This window comes from Hippocampus bargibanti, linkage group LG01 (genome assembly GCF_051943395.1).
Source record: "Hippocampus bargibanti isolate YZ-2025 linkage group LG01, ASM5194339v1, whole genome shotgun sequence".
NCBI lineage: Eukaryota > Metazoa > Chordata > Actinopteri > Syngnathiformes > Syngnathidae > Hippocampus > Hippocampus bargibanti.
In genome coordinates, this window is record NC_142734.1 from 9719509 (window position 1) to 9737018 (window position 17510).

Here is a 17510-nt window from a genome sequence, read left to right on the forward strand (position 1 = left end):
TTTGTTAGCTTTGAAGCTGTCCAACCTTAAAGCTAATCTTGAAAAGTCAGTCTTGAAATTGGCTTTAATCGTATATCTACAACCAAATCAATTTCAGCCATTGTGGGAAGACAAAACTGCTATAAAATCAACATAACAATATAATCGCGTATGCATCTCACTACAGATCCAGCATGCTAGCTCTGGCCAGTATGCTCTTATCTCCAGCGGCTAGCTAATCATAGTTTTCAAAAAATGTGACATATACCAGCGTCTTCCAGCAGGTCCTGGGTTGCCAACTCGAACTCTGATTCGTTAAACCTTTGTCAATGAAACTGTTGCTTTAACCATTAAAGGACAACTGACATTTTTTTTGTTTCCTAACTGACATCAGAAAAACGTTTTATAGCATTCACAATGATTCACCATCGCGTTATTTATGTGTTTTCCTTCTAATTTCACCATCAACACGGATCAACACAAAGTTTTCAGACCAAGGAGGAAAACACATAAATAATGCAATGGTGAATCGTTGTGTTGCACAAAGACAAATATTTGATATTCGCTGACACAAATTCCCAGCAGACAAATCAGCCCATTTCCAACGGAGCTTGGGCGGCATCTTCTGCATTTTCTGGGTGCTACATTGCTGTTATTGACGGCACAAATTGATATGGGAGGACTCCTTTAATCACTTGCAAACATTTATGCTTTCCTCTTCCGAACTATTTGAATCATATTCATAACTGGATGATTATCAAGAAAGCATCTTCTCCGAATCTGAAGCCATTGTTTTGATTCTCGAGCAAGGCAAGACGTCTTGGCATGACGTCACGAACTGGGGGCGGGACATTCTGAAAATTCACAATTCGCAGCTCAATTTGTTGCAATTTTAGCACACTTTAGGTCATTTTTATTGGTGTTTTGCATTTGACTAAAAATATCAGCCTGCGTGTTTTGGGTACTTTAGATGCCATAAAACGTTGTTCTGATGTCAGTTAGGAAACAAAAAATGGTGTCGGTTGTCCTTTAAAGCAACAGTTTCATTGACATTTATTTTTATCCTCCAGGTCCCGCAGAACTGATTGTGAAGGCGTCCAGGCCCTGACGGCCCACCACAGTTCGGGTGTTCAAGCTCCGCCCACTAAAGTCACGCTCACAACGACTGCTGCCCGACTTTCTCCATCCTTCTTGTCAACTCTGAAGTGTCTTTCTTCCTCACCCCCCTCACCCGCTGCAACTCAAGTCCTGACTGAGCTCAGCCCCTTCCTACTTTCTGGAGGTTCGGGTTTATCTGGGAGCCAAGAGGACGTTATTCGGGTGCTGCGCGCCTTCAGGTTAACTAGGGCTCCCACTGGACTCTTACTGGGGAGGGGAGGAAGCCAGAACCGGCGACTGGCTTTTTGAAACATTTTTCCTTGTGACGCACCTCTTCTGAGAGAGATCCGGGAGTCATGATGACAATCTCGGCTCTTTGGGTGCTCTTACTGTGCCAGCTTTTGACGTCCTCCTCTAGCCAGGTAGGCTACCGCCTCTCGTCAACCGCCGTGTGCATGCTGCATTGATTGGGCCCTTTGGAGCAGCAGAATCTTGTCAGAAACCTGTGATAGAGGCGATGGCAACGACATGAAACTTTGTTATTTACTTCCAGTCACTCAGGAATGTCCATCTATTTTGTGTTGGGCCACAGCAAGAAGTGACCGAACAGCACATACCTGTCCCATTATGTTATATGCACAATAGATAGAAGTCTGCATTTGATTGATTTGACTGATTTAGTTAAAATTTAAATTCAGGTTAAGGACCAATAAAATGCCAAATATACAAATGTGGTTAATTTCTATCAAGTTCAAATAAAGGTTAAATGTTAGAAGAGAATGTCTGCCTATATGAGCAGAATAAATGAATTTATTACGAAAACATTAAATAAATTAGTGTTCAGGTCCCGTAGTAGTAGTGATCTGATGTGAAGGGCCAGACCTCATCTCACTCCTTCAATTAGCCAACATTGATAATTATTGATTAATAATAAGAAGTATCCATTGGTTGCATGAATATGATCTGCCGGTCCTGGTTCAGTGGCCATGTTTTGCTCGCAATTTTCTTCCACCTGTGAAATGTACGTATTGAGTTGGGTGCATACAAGTTGGCCTCTGTTCATTCAGGCCACTCAAGCTCAGTGGATGAACCCACATTGCAGCATTGATTCTGTGTATGTTTTCATTTCATATTTCCTGTCTGCATTGCTTCGTGTACACGGTGTAATTATGTCTTGTCTCCCATGCACAACAATGGCACAATTTAGACACAAGCGATGTTAACTTTTCGTCACTGATAATGAACTTTGTTGAATGACGACACGTTGTAAGATGCTCCATTGACTTTGTATTGTAGAGGCCTGGCCCACGAGGAGCCACTGGGGCAGCAGGCCCACCAGGGTCCCCTGGACGGGACGGCATTGATGTGAGTTGATCTTTGTTTTAACACTTAGGACACATCAACAGCACCTTCTGCCTATTTAATAGTGAGTCTTAAAATGTGTTTGATTTGTCTCTTAAAAGTTTTGTCACCAAGGCCCCCCCATAATTCATTCATGCAAATAATGGCAGGCAAATGCACGCAGGTTTTGGTGTGCATCTACTTGGTGGACAATGTCTACTATACGAGATAATACAAAACTTTGTCTTCATTGAAGTTGCCACATTTGTAAAATTCTTAATTACTTTAACGTACGCACAGTGCTGTACAATGTACACTGCACACCCTGGCACAAACTATGCAACTGTGCCCTTGTAAGGCCATATGAAAGGATTTTATTTGTCGATATTTTGCTTCCAGTAGTCGGGTGAAGGCAAACAGAGGGTCTAGTCACACATTCCCCAGCTGTGTGTGACCTTCCAGAGTTTCAGCTCACACCTCCTCCCTGCACCTACAACCCCCTCCATCAAAACCAGCGGAGGGGTTTGATCATGTGACCATTTTTAAAGCTTTTTTTTCATCTTCCCTCAATGACTACAGAAACTTCGCATCATACATTCTTCGATGATGTTTTTTGAACAGATGTCAGAAAAAAAAGAAATGAAATGCATATATTTATTCAGCCTTAATTTATAGTGTGTGTCCTAATTACAGGGCAAACCTGGACCTCCGGGAATGGCAGGCAAAGCAGTAAGTGTTTCAATAATATTGTTTTCAAATATATTTTCAATTGCAATGAAATTTGGCTGTTATGTCTCCCAATCAAGAGGTTCTCTGTCTTGTTGGAGTCCCTCCTATGCTCACTTTGCAAGTCCTTCATTCGCTTGTGCGGTCTAGCTCCCACATTCCTAATAAAAATGCCATGTCCCATCCATGCCACACTGTGTGTGAATAGTTGTTTCTGTGTGCTCCCTAAATGACTGAAAAGCAGCCCAGTGTGGACTATTGGGCCCCAAATCGCTTACAACTATGTCCAGATCAAACTGGAACTCTCAAGAGGATAAAACAAAAAAATGGAGGGCCACATACAGTATTCATATATATATATATATATATATATATATATATATATATATATATATATATATATATATATATATATATATATATATATATATATATATATATATAGACAGTTTTATTATTACCTGTATTTTATTATTACCTGTATTAGCTTAGTTTATTAATTAATAGACTAACCAACACAGGGTCCAACATTAAGACTATTTCGGTGGTGACTGTCAGAACAAACACTTCTCTTTTGTATTGATAATTTACAATGATAAGTTTCAATGATAATTTCATATTTAGCATCTTTGAGCCCGTTGTTGTTTGGCCATGTTTTTTTTTTTCTTTTTTTGTGGCTTAAAATCTAACTGAATGTTGAGTGTGAACATTAGGTGGCCTGACATGGTCACATGGTGGACTACTGTTTGTGTGAAAACCTGCACCGATCAAAAGTATTCCAAAGAAAGACTCGCTACCAAATTTCACCATGTAAAGAAAACAACACCTTCCTTAACTGTAGATTTCAATTTTATTGATGATGTTCTTGCCATTTTTGGCAGGGCCCCAAAGGAAAAGCAGGAATACCAGGAGTCGCGGGAAAACCGGGCTTGCCAGGTCTTCCGGGGGTGGATGTAAGTGCAGCTTGTCTTTTGTTCTTTCTGAATGACTCGACAGCATGAATCAGAATCACCTTTTCTGACACGCGTCTCAAGAAAGTCTATAAATGTTGCAGTGGAAGATGCAAAGTGATGAAATGTATCTTTTTTTCAGGGTCTGACGGGTCCTGACGGTCCCCCTGGCAAGGACGGACCCACGGGAGAGGCAGTAAGTCTATCTTCTTGTCTGTTGATGCATTGTCAAGAGAAATTGAGCTCAGTTATACCTGCGGGTTGTATCACGACGGAGGTACGATGCCTGCTTGCCCTCTGTCGAGCTTGATTTGTCAACCGGGCTCAGCCTCGTGGTTTGAACATTTTTAACGAGGGATCAGAATCCGCTTTTTTTCCCTAATCCGGCCCGGAATGTCACTGCCTCCCGTGGTGCTATGAAATCGAGGGTGATGAACCCGTACGCACTGCCCACTTTTTTTTGAGATTGTACTCACTGTATGGGTGGAAGAGGAATTTGATTTCACTCAAATGGGGTTTACTTTGAAACATTAACCCCCTTGCAAACCAGCTCATGAGTAAACCAAGTTGCTCATTGCCACTACATTACGCATGTTGTGCATTAGCACATCACAAAAGCAGGCTAATTAACTCATTCACTGCGAGACATGCAAAAATGGGTTCCATCCAGTGCCAGGGCTTTTGTCATTGTCACTCAAATTCCAGGACCTTCAGAATATTGAGTTTTAGGACTGCATATACGTTCACTGCAACATAAGAAACCTTAGACTTTTCTAAAAAAATGAGTTAATTCCTAAATTATATAGGTCTGGAGTTATATGAGCTTGAAATGAGGGTGGCTGTCCAAAATACAATGCAATACACACATATTGGTTTATATAGCACTTTAACAACAGTTGAAGCTGGAACAAAGCGCTAACATGGGAAAAGGGAAATGATGCCCCCTTGTGGAACAGAAAAACATTGACAGAGCCAGCGCGTTATCAGCACTCAAACATGAAAAAAAACAAAACCCAAACACATTCGGGAATGGCGCTCTACGTCATATTTTCAATTCCCGAATAAATTTGTGAATGGCAGTGACTGAGTTAATGTACACGAATTTATGACTGTGACTTGTCACCAAGAAAAACAAAAGAGTAAGTGAAGTCACATCTCATCTATTTGTGAGCATTGCGGCGACTGAGCACAGTGTAACATCTCTGTGATTATTTGGACTCTCGCCTTGACAAATACAGCCGGTCGCAGCTCCAATAAAGAATTAGAGAAGGTGCTGAGTGTAGGGCACTTCTTTATTTTTTACCCCAGATGCCGTAAGATGTGGAGGAAAATCCACGTTGGTCGGCCGGAACTATCAAGTGTTGTTGTTGTTGTTGTTTTTTAGAATGACAGCAATAAACTCACTGTTGATCTTCAATTTTCCAAAATGAACCATGTTTAAATACTTTGTACCAGTCATATTTTTATACACCTTGACGAGGATGAAGAGAAAGGTGTATAAAACGGTGGTGAGACCAGCCATGCTGTTTGGACTGGAGACAGTGCCACTGAAGAAAAGACATGAAGCAGAGCTGGAGGGACCACAGCTGAATATGTTGAGTGAGGTTTTCTTTGGGAGTGACCAGGTCTGATAGGATCAGGAATGAATATATCAGAGGGACAACTCATATTAGAGGCTTTGGAGAGAAAGTCAGAGAGGCCAGACTGAGATGGATTGGACATGTCCAAAGGAGAGAGAGTGACTATATCGGTAGAAGGATGCTGAGTCTTGAACTGCCAGGCAGGAGACCGAGAGGAAGACCGAAGAGGAGGTTTATGGATGTTTATGGATGGAGGTTTATTGTCTGCCCTGGTTGGCAACTTTTCATAGTTGTCTGCCCTGGTTTGTCTGCCCTGGGTTCTGCTATTTTTTTGTCATGAGTTTCAGACACTGTTTTTACCATCATTTGGACAAGTTCGGCGGGCCGGATTAAAAAGCCTAATAGGCCGTATGTGGCCCGCGGGCCGTAGTTTGCCCATGTCTGTATTTGAGGCTTTGGAGATAAATTCAGAGAGGCCAGACTGAGATGGTTTGGAAATGTCCAGAGGAGAGAGAGCAACTATATCGGGAGAAGGATGCTGAGCCTTGAACTGCCAGGCAGGGGACCGAGAGGAAGACCAAAGAGGAGGTTTATGGATGTTGTCAAAGAGGACATGAAGTGAGCTGTTGTGAGAGAAGAGGATGCTCAAAACCGGGTTCGATGAAGGACACTGATTCGCTGTGGCGACCCCTGAAGGGAAAAGCCCAAAGGAAAATAAGAAGATCAGTCATATTTTCAGATTCTGTTAAGACTCATGCATAAGCTGTGTGCTATTTGGTCCGAAGTGTAACATTTCAACTGGCATATCACAATTGACTCTGTGTCTCTCCTCAGGGAGATAGCGGACCTCCTGGGCCAGCTGGACCTGCTGTAAGTACCACCAACATAACATTGAGTAGGCCTTCAGTCAGCGTGACTCGGCAGACCCAATTGAAAGCAAAATTTGTGGCTGTAATACTTATTGTATTTTCCATAGGGCAGAGGGAGATCAGGAGCTCCCGTGAGTAGAAAAAGCATTTTCATACTCTTCTCACGTCTCAGAAGTTTACTTATTTAAATCCTGCAAGAATATACTCACTGCCTGTCCTCCTAAAATATTGTTTTTAGGGTTTACCGGGGACTAACGGGTTGCCAGGTGGAGTTGGACCTCAGGGTGCCTTGGTGAGTATCTTTCCCATACCCTCAATTTGATCTCATGCCATCATCAAGGTGGAGCATCATTTGCTGAATCGGAAAGAGGTCATCACTTTTCAGATTATGACTATCTTTAATTCAATGTACTTGTCTACCAGATACTCCACAAGCATCCTAGATCATGCGTCCTTCAGATTATCAGAATGTTTTGTAAATATAAGAATTGGAATGTAGGTGTTTACATTTAAGAAGACATCTGAAGGGATTTACTTCCGTCAAGTGATGGTTGACATTTTAGAGCATTCTACAGGACTATACAGAGAGGATAACCAAAATGGAACTGTATAGTGCCACTTAGCAGTTTTTTTTGACGACGATACTAGTGCAGCGTGTTCTACCGGAAACAAATTCCTTGTGTGTTCTACATACTTGGCAATAAAGATGATTCTGATTCTGATAACTGGACTTTCTTTATCTCACCAGGGTGCTGAAGGTCTTCCAGGACTTCCAGGACCTCCTGGTCCTGATGGACCACCTGTAAGTTCCTCATCAATAAAAAAAAATGATGCTGGTGTAATCACAACACAATAGTTTTCCACTTTTCACGAAGCAACTTTGTGAGTCGTGTATATTTTTGAACGGTCAAGCGCGAGTTTTACTCTTTTTAGGGTCTTCCTGGTACTCTTCACGATCTCACCGGTGACCTTCTGGTTCGTATTCGACGATGCGTCTGAAGGCGCTACATAAATAGCGGCATGTTCAGTGGCCTTTTTTTGTGTACAGTGTCCTGCCATCTGCCCCTCGGGTCCACCTGGTCCTCCAGGGATGCCGGGATTTAAGGTTGAGTGTATATGATGAGTAGAATTGCGACACCGCCTATTAAGGCACATCATGGTCGCTGAATATTGTCACTCTTTTGATAGGGCCACACAGGCCATAAGGGAAACAAGGGAGAAGTTGGGAAAGATGGAGAGAAGGTGAGTGTATGACATTTGGCACAGTGTTCCTCCAGCATGGTGGCGGTTTTTGGTATTACTCAGTGTCTGAGTTGTTTTTAGGGCGACGCTGGTCCTCCTGGTCCTCCAGGCTTTCCAGGGACAGTTGGCCTTCAGGTAAAGTCATTTCAAGATGGCGGATTTTGGAACATTTTTGACAACGACTGTCTCAAAATCCTACTTGGATATTTTTCAGGGCCCACGCGGTCTAAGAGGCTTGCCGGGTCCGATGGGATCTGTTGGAGACAGAGTAAGACACAACACAAATTCAGCTTTTTTGGGAAACGCCACATCAATCTCTTTGCTCATATTCTCTTGTTTGTGCGTAGGGAATGCCGGGGTTCAGAGGCAAACCTGGCATCGCCGGTGTCATCGGGAAGACAGTGAGTCTCTCCTTATCTCTGAGACCATTTGGGAAAAGTGGTGACATTTGAGTCATGATCCACGGCCACCATGAAACATTGGTCCCATCAATAAAAAGCTATTTGCCTTTCATCTGATTCTTCCAGGGTGATACTGGAGAAAGGGGTCCCCAAGGTTTCAGAGGTCCGAAAGGAGAAATTGTGAGTCAAAAATTTCAAGTTGATAGGCTCTGTAAATATCACATTGTAAACATGCATGTGCTGGATAGGGTAAAATTGGTCCAAAAGGAGGCATTGGTGGTGCTGGACCCAAAGGGGAACCCGTAAGTGACCAACTGATTAAAATACATTCAGCCAGGGTCAATACAAATTGCTTTTATGAAAGAAAAAAACTGTCTGATTTCCTCACAGGGAATTCCCGGCAGAGATGGCAAAGACGGAACACCAGGAATGGATGGCGAGAAGGTACATTTTACATTCTTGGTTCTTCTGCTGTGTTGAAAGATATCAACAAGCCACAATTTGATTTCACAGTGATTGTTTGTGTGTGTTTGGCTAGGGTGATGCAGGGCAACATGGCGTAGTTGGAGAAAAGGGACCAAATGGTCTCCCTGTAAGTTTTAATTGCAATTCTGTGTGTGTGTGTCCTCTGTCTGATAATTGACAAAACAAGTCTCCCGTAAATATATTTTCCTACATAGGGTCTGCAAGGAAAGGCTGGCAGCAAAGGCTCCAAAGGCGAAATTGTAAGCTTTAACACCCATTGCAAGTAAATGAAACTTCAGTAATTGCACTAATCATGCGAAACACCTTTTTCATCCTCCAACAGGGTGATCCAGGAAAGGCTGGGGGGAAGGGACCCTCTGGAGAGCCAGGTATTCCTGTATGTATCTGGTGGCCTTTCTGGCCAGTGACTGAGTTACTAGGATGTGTTTCTAAATTCAAGTTTGAACAATGAAGCATCAGGTTTCTCAGTCTTTGGTGTTTTCCCACAGGGTGACATTGGCATACCAGGAGAAAGAGGCATAGCAGGACCCAGAGGAGTGGCTGTAAGTTACAAGACAATACAACATTGATTTATATAGCATTTAAAAAAGCTGAAGCTGTAACATGTCGCTTAACTTTGACAACTATTATATACAGGTAATCAAGCAGTCACAAAGATAGTAGAAAACACCAGGGAGTAAAACGAAAATCAAGTTGGTGTCAATAAGTCCATTGGCACAACTTTCAAACTCAATCAGCCTCTGCAGTGTTATCCATTTTTTGGAAACTTTTGACATATTTTATTCAACTCGAAAATGTCCAAAAGTGTGAATGTAAGTTTGAATGTTTTTTTTCGTCTGTTTGCGTTTGGTGTTTGGCCTGTCATTATTTCTGGTTGTTTCCTCACCTCTTACTCAAAGACAGATATGATAGGGTTTAGCATGGCCATGGCCCTCATAGGAAAAATGGATGGATGGGTTTTAAACTTGTCTTAAAAAGAGAAATGACAATGTAGAAGTTGGCATCAAGACACAAGAAAGCTGCACTGCTATTGATTGAAAAGTATGGAGCTAAGGATCAGTGTAAGTAGATGTTCAGGTACTGTTGGAGGTGTTGACACCGGTACAACCACAGACAAAGAAGTCTTTGTGCTTTAGTCAGACTCTGCGACATGAGAGAAAAAACATAGTCTGAGCAATTGTCCCATGAATTTCACCTCTCATGATTATTATGAAGCGGCCCGGTAGTTGAGTGGTTGGCATGCTGGATTTACAGACCCAGTACGGCCACCCTGTGTGGAGGTTGCATGTTCTCCCCAGGCCTACGTGGGTTTTCTCCAGGTCCTCCGGTTTCCTCCCACATTCCAAAGACATGCATGGCAGGCAGATTGAACACTCGAAAATTGTCCTGAGGTGTGAGTGTGGGAGTGACTGTTGTTTGTCTTTGTGTGCCCTGCGATTGGCTGGCAACCAATTCAGGGTGTCGCCTGGCTAGTGCCTGAAGATGGCAGGGATAGGCTCCAGCAACCACCGCGACCCTATTGAGGATGAAGCGGTACGGAAAATGGATGGATGGATGGATGATTATTATGTCAGGGAACATATTTTGTCTTTTTAAACATGTTATCTGACATGATAAACAAGTTAGCAGCAGTTGGTGAGCAGTGTGCTTTTCCCTGCAGGGAGGCATTGGACCCATTGGCATCCTGGGACCTCAGGGAGTAAAAGGTTTCCAGGTCAGTCCAAATGCCATCACGGTTTCTTTGTTGCTGTTGTTACAATTCATCTTATCGGTCATTTTACAGAATTTCATATCCCGCAGGGCATCACGGGGACTTTGGGCGATCCAGGTCTTCCAGGTCCGACAGGGGTCCGAGGAGAGTTTGGTGAAAGAGTGAGTCCTCCGCCGACATATATCTCATTTGGTATCCTTACAAACGAGCAGAGATGTGTGTCAATGTTGGGGCAATCCCACCTTAGTGGAAGTGGAATCAAGTCAAATGGAAGGACTCTATTCGGAGAAAATACTCCTTTGACAGCAAGTCTTCCCCAGCCTCCAAGAACAGAACAAAGATAGTCTTTATATCATTTCCTCTTCCCCCACAACCTGCCCAACTCACTGAATCTGAAAAAAAAAACACCCACCCGCACCCGCCCTCTTCATCTTCTAACCCTTTTGCACAAATGTCTCAACATTGCTCTCCTTTATGTTCTGTCCCCCCACCCCCTCACCCACCCGACCTCACAGGGGCCGGTCGGAGCTTCGGGACCCAAAGGAGACATGGTACATATTTTAGTCCAAGCTTAAGACGGTTTTGCTGAAACAAAGTCTCAGTTGAAGTCATTCATATATTTTTTTCCCATTTTTTAGTCTGTCTATTACACTCGTGTGTGATGTTTTGTTGCAATTGTAGGGCGTAGCGGGAAGCGACGGTTTACCCGGAGAGAATGGAGAACCTGTAAGTATCCGGGTCAAATGTTTCACATACACAGTCATGATTAGAAGGACACTTATTTCCTGTTTGGCTTTTATCTACAGGGCCATTTTGGACCAGTTGGGAAAAAAGGAGCGGTGGGTGACCTTTATTTTACCTCTCCATTTTGCCAATAAACAAACCTTCAATCCTCAACAGAAGTGATGGTTATATTCCTGATCGTCATTGATGTGTTTCATGTCCTTTGATTCTATTTTTTTACTCCCCTCTGTTCATTACGTCTCGCAGCACACACTGAGGCGCTTTTTAAGCTACCGCTGACATTGAATTGGCCTTTCATGTTGAAATGCAAGTCATATTTTGGAAACAGTCAGGGAAACGAGGAGAACTGGGACCTAAAGGTGTCGTGGGACCTCAAGGAGAACTTGGGGCAAGAGGGCCCCCTGGAAAACCTGGATTAATGGGCTTCCAAGGAGAACAGGGTCTTCCTGGGATAGCAGGGAAGACAGGTGTACCCGTAAGTGTTTCATTTTGAAGATCACCACAAAAACTGTTAATCTGTCAATCTATCTGTCCCGTCAATCTAATCTTGCTCTCATGTTTTAGGGTAAACTCGCCAGTGAACAGCACATCCGAGAGTTGTGTGGAAAAATGATTGATGGTGAAGATACACGTTAAAATTCATTCCAGTGTTGATTAAAATGTACGATGGGAATTGACTGATGGCCTGTCATACCCCGCAGATCAAATTGCGCAACTGGCCGCCAATCTGCGCCGACCTCTGGCTCCGGGGATGGTCGGCCGACCGGGACCGGCCGGTCCTCCAGGACAGCAGGGATCAGCCGGCTCCATCGGTCACCCAGGTGCCCGTGGTCCTCCAGGATACCGAGGCCTGCCAGGAGAACTGGGAGATCCCGGTACCAGAGGTATGCTGGTATCAAATACAGTATACACAGAATAACAGTACCTTGACGAACGAGTGAGCTTCGGATAGGGCACCACTCGAGTGAAGTGGGGTCGGGGGAAGAGCCGCAGTCATCAATGCATTTACTTCTGTTGAACAGAACAAACAATCAACCTCACACATAAAAAATGAAAACACTTGAAAGGAGCATGGCTGAAAGATGCAAATTTGCCATATTTGTTGCAAGTTTGCAACAAATATGTTGCCTGCAAATAGTTTGGGGGATAATTTAGTTGTCAATATTTTAATGGTAAGAGGTTTGACAGAAAATATTAAGTTATTGTGCAACTAGCCGCCAATCTGCGCCGACCTCTAGCTTCGGGGATGGTCGGCCGACCGGGACCGGCTGGCCTTCCAGTACAGCAAGGATCAGCCGGTTCCATCGGTCACCCAGGTGCCCGACGGAACCGTCTATTTACGATTCAACTAAACTGTATTTATCGAGCACTTTAAAACAACCACCGCTATAAACAAACTGATGCACATGAAGCAAAAAACAATTCATGAGATAACAAAACAACAACAACAACAACCAATCAATAACAAACTACATAGAGTTTGCGTTTCAAAAAAATTACAAGAGGAATGTGCAAATCATATCAATGGATTTATTGGGATTGTAGCAAAATCACTAACCAATATTATATATTTTCTATCTTTAGTGTTTGAGAGCCTTTTACTGAGCATCTTCATCTTTATTAAGTTCATAGAATCGCTTGTTCTGTCGCCACAAGGGGACATAAGCCAGTGTCTTCTTGTGCCGGTCCTAAACCCTAAGCCCAGAGGGTTGTGTCAGGAAGGGCGTCTGACGTAAAAGCTTGGTTAAAACAAACATGTGAATCAAACCTCTGAAGATGGAGGACACTGATTCACTGTGGCAAACTCTTGAAGGGAAAAGCTGAAAGAAAAAGAAGATTTCTGTATGATAAAGAGGAGATGATAAAATAGCAAACAAAAAAGAGAACGGGTTAATGCCGGATCTGGGGGAGTTTAGGGCCAGCTGTGAGGTACAATCTCACAAAGAACGATTCCAGATTTCCTGTGTAAAGTGTGTATTTGAATATTCCTTCGCAAAGTTTGGGATTTATCTATTTCGGATTTGTCCGTGAGGATGTGCATAAATCTACGCATGCACAGCTCTGCGTATCCTCTTACTTTTCATTATATAGCAAAATAGGCACGACTTGGGCTTCTGCATTTTTTTCCCTTTCAGTTGATGACTTATTACATAACGTTCTTCCTCTACAAACACAATAGTCAGATTCCCATTTATTTTCTAGTTTTGCAACACAAAGTCAGAACAACAGCGCGACTGTGTTTTTTGGTTGATGGAAATCACAATCAAAACATGACAAAATAGTGGGTCCCAAAATAGTGGATGGCATTTCAATGGATAAAACTGAATTAAATACCACAAAATTTCTGATAAATAAGATTGGTTTCAGACTGCTTTGAACTCATACCTGTATATCAAGATAGAATTCATTCTCATCTGTATGTCTTTTTGGACAACAGGTGACGTTGGTCAGCAAGGTGATAAGGGACCCATCGGCAAAGGAATCGAGGGCCCCGTTGGAGACCAAGGAGACCAAGGTACAGTGTGTGTGTGTGCTTTGTCTCTTTATATACAGTATTTGATTTATACAGTAGCAATATTCGTCAAATACACCATCTGAGTCATGACAACGATGGAAAGGAAAATTGACCAAAGCGGGACCATATCGGCATGGCAATTGTAGTCCGAGCGTAGATGCTATACGTCCAGTAAGCTTTCCTAATGTTCATAGACTACTGACATATAAGACATATTGGGCATCACTCCGTAGTATAGCAAATGAAAATGTGTTGTGAGAAAAACAAAAGTCCAAGCGAATCTGCTAACAGTCAGTGTACAATCCAAGAGTTGAGGGTCATTCTAAATCAGTGCTGATAATGAATGATCTGAACACAAAATGAGCAAATAGTGCTTCACTCACTCGACATTTTTTTGGAACATGTCTTCACCAAGTTCTCGTTTTCGTGCAGTGTAGGAGTCAATACGCACCGACGTTGTCACACTAATCGCATATTCTTCACAGGTCTTCCCGGAGTTCCGGGTATCATTAAAGACGGCCGTGACGGCTCTCCAGGAGATCCGGGTGAACCTGGAGAGCATGGCAGGGCAGGTAGGACTGGGCACCACGGACCTCCTGGAATCTGTGATACATCAGCCTGTCAGGGAGCATCAATCGCTGTGAAATCATCTAGCCCTAAAAACTATTAAACGTCGCTTCCTGGAAGGCAAACATCAACAGGTGTGACATTTTCAGAGGAACAGATGAACATCAGACATTTGACAACAATTCAAGTGAGAGTGCCCCTCCGAAAATGCCACTGTCATCCGTAAATCAAGTGGATGCATGGACAAAGTGTTCGAGAACATCAACATTCCCTCCTAATATTATCTCTTAAGGGAAAAAAAATAAGAAAAGATGAGTGCTTTGTGTATAAAAACCTTGTACATGTCCTTGTCCCCCATTTCATTGGTCTCCTCTGACAACAACAGCGAGTGAACATAATGGCCCATTGATGTGGACCCCAGGTGGTACCTCAGCACACAAGCGTTTTGTGTTGAAGACGCAAATAGGAGCATTGGGTCACTCGAAAACAGCAATGTGTGTTCAACAACAAGCAAGTGTAGACTCATTCTCAAAAATGATTTTTTTTCCCTCGTCAGCTATTATTGTATTTTATTTTATTTTTGGGGTATTAATGCTGTTTCGTAATATTTGATGTTGAAACTTTCGAATCAAATGGAAAATAAAACTTGTGGATGAAGAAATCAGACATTGTAAAATAAATTCTGTAATTAGGTGCAGTTCTTTTCCCTTTTTTTGGGGGGGGGATTCTGCAACGACAACATCCACATTGTAGTGATGGTGCTGTTACAATGACATCAACAATTAAACATTATTTATTATTTGTGGGTGATTGTTGTATGTGCACTTGATTGATGATACAGCGACATGTAAGAACGAAGAAATAAAGCCACTTTTCAGTAAAACCTCACTGTTCTCTACATATGGAGTGGAAGGAGTGCATTTCAGATGAGTCATCAAAAAGTGGCAACATTTCCAAAGCCAGTTTAGCAAAAGATCAAATTCACAGGCAACTGAACAAGGTGGGCAATTTGAGTGAAAAAAATGTAATAATGTTCAACTCCATCCATCTTCTGCCGGGTTCGGGTCGCGGGGGCAACAGCTTCAGTAGGGAAGCCCAGACTTCCCTCCCCCCAGCCACTTCTTCTAGCTCGTCCTGGCGGATCCCGAGGCGTTCCCAGGCCAGCTGGGAGACATAGTCTCTCCAGCGTGCCCTGGGCCGTCCCCGGGGTCTCCTGCCAGTGGGGCATGCTCTGAACACCTCACCAGGGAGGCGTCCAGGGGGAATCCTAATCAGATGCCCGAACCACCTCATCTGGCTCCTCTCTATGTGGAGAAGAAGCGGCTCGACTCTGAGCCCCTCCCGGATGACCGAGCTTCTCACCTTATCTCTTAGAGAGAGCCCGGACACCCTTCGGAGAAAGCTCATTTAGGCTGCTTGTATCCGGGATCTCGTTCTTTCGGTCACAACCCATAGTTATAGCTCATGACCATAGATGAGGGTTGGGATGTAGATCGACCTGTAAATTGAGAGTTTCACTTTTTGGCTTAGCTCCGTCTTCACCACGACACATTGGTACGAAGTCCGCATCACAGCAGACGCTGCACCGATCCGCCTGTTGATCTCTCGCTCCCTCATACCCTCATTCGTGAACAAGACTCCCAGATACTTAAACTCGTCCACTTGAGGCAAGATCTCATCCTCGACCTGAAGAGGGCACTTCACCCTTTTCCGACTGAGAACCATTGTCTCATATTTGAAGGTGCTGATTCTCATCCCAACCGCTTCACATTCGGCTGCGAAACGCGCCAGAGAGAGTTGGAGATCTCCGCTGGAAGACCCCAACAGTACCACATCATCTGCAAAAAGCAGGGATGCTATACTGAGGCCACCAAATCGGAACCCTTCAACGCTTTGGCTGCGCCTAGAAATTCTGTCCATAAAGGTTATGAACAGAATCGGAGAAAAAGGGCAGCCTTGGCGGAGCTCAACCATAACTGGAAATGATTCCGACTTACTGCCCGCAATGCGAACCAGACTCTGACATCGGTCGTATAGGGACCGAACACTCAGGTGCTCCTGTACCCAATACTCCCGAAGCACGCTCCACGGAACTCCCCGAGGGACACTGTCAAGCGCCTTCTCCAAGTCCGCAAAGCAAGTCCAATGGTTGGGCGAATTCCCATACAGCCTCGAGGACCCTGCGAAGGGTGTAGAGCTGGTTCACTGTTCCACGGCTGGGGCAAAAACCACACTGCTCCTCCTCAATCTGAGACTCGACTTCCCGACGGACCCGCCCCTCTACAACCCCTGAATAGCCCTTACCAGGGAGGCTGAGGAGATGTGACCCCTCTGTAGGCGGAACACACATTCAGGTCCACCTTTTTTGAAAAAGGGGACCACCACCCTGGTCTGCCAATCCTGAGGCACTCTCCCCGATGACCACGCAATGTTGCAGAGGCGTGTCAGCCAAGACAGCCCCACAACATCCAGAGCCTTTAGGAACTCTGGGCGGATCTCATCCACCCCTTGTCACGTCCGCTCGAGGAGTGGCGACAGGACTCAAGGGACGACGGTAGGTGGTTAAGGTCGGATCCAAAATACACGGTGGAGACAGTGATTCCAAAAAAGAGACTTTACTGAGACACATGTGGCAAGAACAGAAAATAAGGCAAGGTAGAGGACAACGACAAAAACAGACCTGTGTGCGGATGGGTGACGGGAAACTTCCTGGAATACACCGACAACAACTGAACGGTAAGGGTGGCTTTTATAGCCAGAAGGCACAATTAAGGAAATGGGGGGCAGGTGCGTGAGTCCGGAGAGCCAGGAAGAGAGCGGCCCGCTCCAAGGAGCAGCGGAGGAAGAGACAGGAGGGGAGGGGCACACACCTGGCGTTGACGAGGATGTGACACCCCTGGGGCCTTGCCACAAAGGAGCTTTTTTGACTTCAACCACAGAGATCGGAGAGCCCATCTCAGAGTCACCAGACACTGCTTCCTCCAAGGAAGGCGTGTTGTTCAACTCCATAAAACAAAAGTAAAACTTGATGGTGATAGGACTGGAATAAAATAAAGCTAAAGTATTTGTCACGGACTTATGAAAGGTCTGTAGAAAATCCTCTCGATAGAGTCAGACATCGGTAGGTTTTTTTAGAAAATTTTCTTTAAGAGATTGCAAGAGAGAGGGCTTTGTTCCAAGACCACATTTGGGGGACAGAAATAAATATGAAAACAGGCGGCTTTTTGGAACTGCTGAAGCGCCGTTTGGCAAGCCAATAAACTAACCTCCTACTTTATAGCGCTCTAGGAAAACAACATGC

General features: G+C 44.1%; 1 protein-coding gene across 1 annotated transcript; it reads left to right on the top strand.

Annotated features, from left to right (window-relative positions):
• Positions 1-1134: 1134 nt before the first annotated feature.
• col9a3 (collagen, type IX, alpha 3) lies at positions 1135-14873 on the top strand. The gene is made up of 32 exons (XM_088994790.1): positions 1135-1499; positions 2374-2442; positions 3112-3147; positions 4026-4097; positions 4237-4290; positions 6509-6544; positions 6651-6674; positions 6782-6835; positions 7292-7345; positions 7477-7518; positions 7592-7648; positions 7732-7785; positions 7867-7920; positions 8000-8053; positions 8133-8186; positions 8313-8366; positions 8435-8488; positions 8577-8630; positions 8725-8778; positions 8867-8911; positions 8995-9048; positions 9161-9214; positions 10333-10386; positions 10473-10544; positions 10899-10934; positions 11065-11109; positions 11190-11222; positions 11456-11602; positions 11692-11746; positions 11829-12011; positions 13565-13642; positions 14128-14873. Exons 1-32 carry the CDS (start codon positions 1434-1436, stop codon positions 14310-14312), a joined length of 2037 nt encoding a protein of 678 aa, XP_088850916.1. The 5' UTR covers positions 1135-1433; the 3' UTR covers positions 14313-14873.
• Positions 14874-17510: the final 2637 nt, after the last annotated feature.

Bases quoted from the DNA above. Each gene is read 5' to 3' on its own strand.
- col9a3 (XM_088994790.1), top strand. From the start codon at position 1,434: ATGATGACAATCTCGGCTCTTTGGGTGCTCTTACTGTGCCAGCTTTTG. The intron at 10,935-11,064 runs GTACATATTTTA...TTGCAATTGTAG, and splicing joins CGGGACCCAAAGGAGACATG to GGCGTAGCGGGAAGCGACGG. The intron at 12,012-13,564 runs GTATGCTGGTAT...TTTGGACAACAG, and splicing joins GGGAGATCCCGGTACCAGAG to GTGACGTTGGTCAGCAAGGT.